At 52.8% G+C, this 3,499-nt stretch overlaps 1 protein-coding gene across 1 annotated transcript; it reads left to right on the forward strand.

Moving 5' to 3' along the window:
- The first annotated feature begins 1,933 nt into the window (after positions 1 to 1,933).
- On the forward strand, positions 1,934 to 3,257 carry LOC142786564 (uncharacterized). Its single transcript, XM_075884273.1, has one exon. The coding sequence runs from the start codon at positions 1,934 to 1,936 to the stop codon at positions 3,119 to 3,121; it is 1,188 nt and encodes a 395-aa protein (XP_075740388.1). The 3' UTR covers positions 3,122 to 3,257.
- Positions 3,258 to 3,499: the final 242 nt, after the last annotated feature.

Consider the following 3,499-nt stretch of genomic DNA (forward strand, 5'->3'; position numbering starts at 1 on the left):
CTTGGAGTTTCGAGCCCTCCCGGGAGTGGTGTGTCGCTTTTTTTGCACTGATAGCTTTGAAGATATGTTCTGTTGGTGGTGAGAGTTAAGCACGACTGTCTCCGTGGCGCAATTGGCTAGCGCGATCGGCTGTTAACCAAAAGGTTGGAGTTTCGAGCCCTCCCGGGAGCTGTGTGTTGCTTTTTTCTTTGCGCAGATAGCTTTGAAGGTATGTTCTGATGGTGGTTAGAGTGGAGCACGACTGTCTCCGTGGCACAATTGGCTAGCGCGATCGGCTGTTAACCGAAAGGTGGAGGTTCGAGCTCACTCGGTGGTGGTGCGGTGCTTTTTTTCGTTAGGCTGATAGCTTTGAAGATATGTTCTGATGGTGGTGAGACTGGAGCAGGACTGTCTCCGTGGCGCAATTGGCTAGCGCGACAGGCTGTTAACCGAAAGGTTGGAGGTTCGAGCCCATCCTGTGGTGGTGCGGAGCTTTTTTTTCTTCGGGCTGAAAGCTTTGAAGATATTTTCTGATGGTGGAGAGAGTGGCGCAGGACTGTCTCCGTGGCACAATTGGCTAGCGCAATCGGCTGTTAACCGAAAGGATGGAGGTTCGAGCCCACCCGGGGGTGGTGCGGCGCTTTTTTTTCTTTGCGCTTATAGCTTTTAAGATATGTTCTGATGGTGGGGATAGTGGAGCACAACTGTCTCTGTGGCGCAATGGGCTAGCACGATCGGCTGTTAACCGAAAGGTTGGAGGTTCGAGCCCACGCGGTGGTGGTCCGGCGCTTTTTTTTCTTTGCGCTGATAGCTTTGAAGATATGTTCTGATGGTGGTGAGAGTGCAGCACGACTGAATCTGTGGCGCAATGGGCTAGCGCGATCGGCTGTTAACCGAAAAGTTGGAGGTTCGAGCCCACCCGGTGGTGGTGCGGCGCTTTTTTTCTTTAGGCTGATAGCTTTGAAGATATGTTCTGACGGTGGTGAGAGTGGAGCAGGACTGTCTCCGTGGTGCAATTGGTTAGCGCGATCGGCTGTTAACCGAAAGGTTGTAGTTTCGAGCCCTCCCGGGAGTGGTGTGTTGCTTTTTTCTTTGCGCTGATAGCTTTGAAGATATGTTCTGATGCTGGTGAGAGTGGAGCACGACTGTCTCCGTGGCACAATTGGCTAGCGCGATCGGCTGTTAACCGAAAGGTGAAGGTTCGAGCTCACCCGGTGGTGGTGTGGCGCTTTTTTTCGTTAGGCTGATAGCTTTGAAGATATGTTCTGATGGTGGTGAGAGTGGAGCAGGACTGTCTCCGTGGCGCAATTGGCTAGCGCGATCGGCTGTTAACCGAAAGGTTGGAGTTTCGAGCCCATCCTGTTGTGGTGCGGAGATTTTTTTTCTTCGGGCTGAAAGCTTTGAAGATATTTTCTGATGGTGGAGAGAGTGGCGCAGGACTGTCTCCGTGGCACAATTGGCTAGCGCAATCGGCTGTTAACCGAAAGGATGGAGGTTCGTGCCCACCCGGTGGTGGTGCGGCACTTTTTTTTCTTTGCGCTTATAGGTTTGAAGATATGTTCTGATGGTGGGGATAGTGGAGCACAACTGTCTCTGTGGCGCAATGGGCTAGCACGATCGGCTGTTAACCGAAAGGTTGGAGGTTTGAGCCCACGCGGTGGTGGTTCGGCACTTTTTTTTCTTTGCGCTGATAGCTTTGATGATATGTATGTTATGTATAACTTCGAGTTGCTGGTCACAATAATACCGAGAAATTATCTCGAGACCTGTACGGTACTTCTTTTTGCAAATAATTGTTTGTACTTCCACCCTGTAACGGCCCACTTCTGGGCTAACAGTATAAATAAATGAAATGAAATGAAATGTTCTGATGGTGTTGAGTGTGGAGCACGACTGTCTCCGTGGCGCAATTGGAGGCCACTTCCGGCCACGACAGTGAACGGACGTGTTTATCATGTGCTCCCGCGTAGGGGCGGTTTCAGCGGCCCGTGTGGGCCGCGGTATCAGGTGTACTGAAAAGCCAGGCGAAGATTTCCAGGTTGTTCTGCCTCAGCTGCCTTCAGGTGATTCCGTTTTGCACACGGTTTTTTTGCACGGAAACTTGAAAGCCAGGCCATATCGAGTGGAGCATGTCCGAGACAGCCTTGCTCGTCTTTCGCTGCTGCCGGAAGTGGTTGCCCTAGGGGCATACCAAATGAATCATGTATGGGCAGTGACGTTCAAGGATGATGAGGGTAAAAAGAAGATGCTGGCGGCGGAGTCTTTTGATCTAAAGGACCATCGCTGTATGGTGGTTGACCCCCGTGATCGAGGTGTGCGGCTGAAGTTGTACTGGCTTCTCCATGGCGTGCCGGACGAGGCTGTGCGAGTCGCCTTAACGCCCTACGGAAAAGTGACCGAGATAAGCAGAGACAAATGGAAGGTGCAGGGTTGCAATGATAAAGGTTCAACCACGCGGTCGGTCACGCTGAGGCTACACGCGGGCGTGTCCGTGGACGACCTGCCACACCAACTGCGAGTTGCGGAGGACATGGCGCTCGTCGTAATTCCTGGCAGAGCACCGCTATGCCTCCGATGCCGGGCTATCGGACACATTCGACGGGATTGCCGCGTGCCGCGCTGTGGGGTATGTCGTCGCTATGGCCACGATGACGCCCACTGTGTGAGGTCGTACGCCAGCATTGCGGGCCCAGGCCAAACAGACGAAGTGTCTGAACACCTGATGGATGCCGTGGATGCCGAAGAAGCGAGCAGGGAAGACGGTCATACGGAAGGCCCTGCCACGCCCCCTGAACAGTCTTCTGGGGCCGCACTGGAATCTACCAATAAAGGCGACAAGCACTCTGGTGCGCCAGGAACGAATTTAGACACGGCAGCAGTAGAGAACGACGCTACAGCAGCGAGCAAGTCATCTTCAGCTGCGCGAGAGGGCGGCCCGGAAGCAATGGACGCCGAGATGACCAAGGCCGGTGCTATCGCTTTTAAGCGAGCTCGTGAAACACCTGACCGTACCGGAAATGTTGACACGTCGGCCATCAATGAACCTCCAACAAAGACGGCGACTGGTCGTCGGCCTACCTTTAAACCACGACCAAACCTGTCTCCTGACCGTAGGGGCACTCAAACGTCGGCCCCGCCGTAGCGGAGGAGACGTTCCGAGGCTTTCTACGCTGTGCACACGCAACCACTGTTGCGACGTGAGTATGACACCTGACGAAACAACCTTCAAGAAATGGCGACTAACTTTAAAACTGGTATTTGCATCGCGACGTTGAACTCAAGAGGCCTGTGTTCGCGCAGGAGACAATGCCAGATTAGTCGCATTTTGTTAGAAAACGACATAGACCTCCTGGCTGTACAAGAAACTAAAATGGAAAGTGAAGAACAAACGGAGCAAATGGTTCAATTTTTTCGCTCTAGGTACAATGTCTGCGTTTGTCATGCTGTTGGGCGGTCAGGAGGCTGTGTCGTTTTCATACGTAGTAGTATCGCGGTTGTTGAAAATGTGTCTACCTGCGAT

This window comes from Rhipicephalus microplus, unplaced genomic scaffold, assembly GCF_043290135.1.
Source record: "Rhipicephalus microplus isolate Deutch F79 unplaced genomic scaffold, USDA_Rmic scaffold_26, whole genome shotgun sequence".
Classification (NCBI taxonomy): domain Eukaryota; kingdom Metazoa; phylum Arthropoda; class Arachnida; order Ixodida; family Ixodidae; genus Rhipicephalus; species Rhipicephalus microplus.

Excerpts from the sequence above, each read along its gene's own strand:
- LOC142786564 (XM_075884273.1), top strand. The coding sequence starts at position 1,934 with ATGTGCTCCCGCGTAGGGGCGGTTTCAGCGGCCCGTGTGGGCCGCGGT.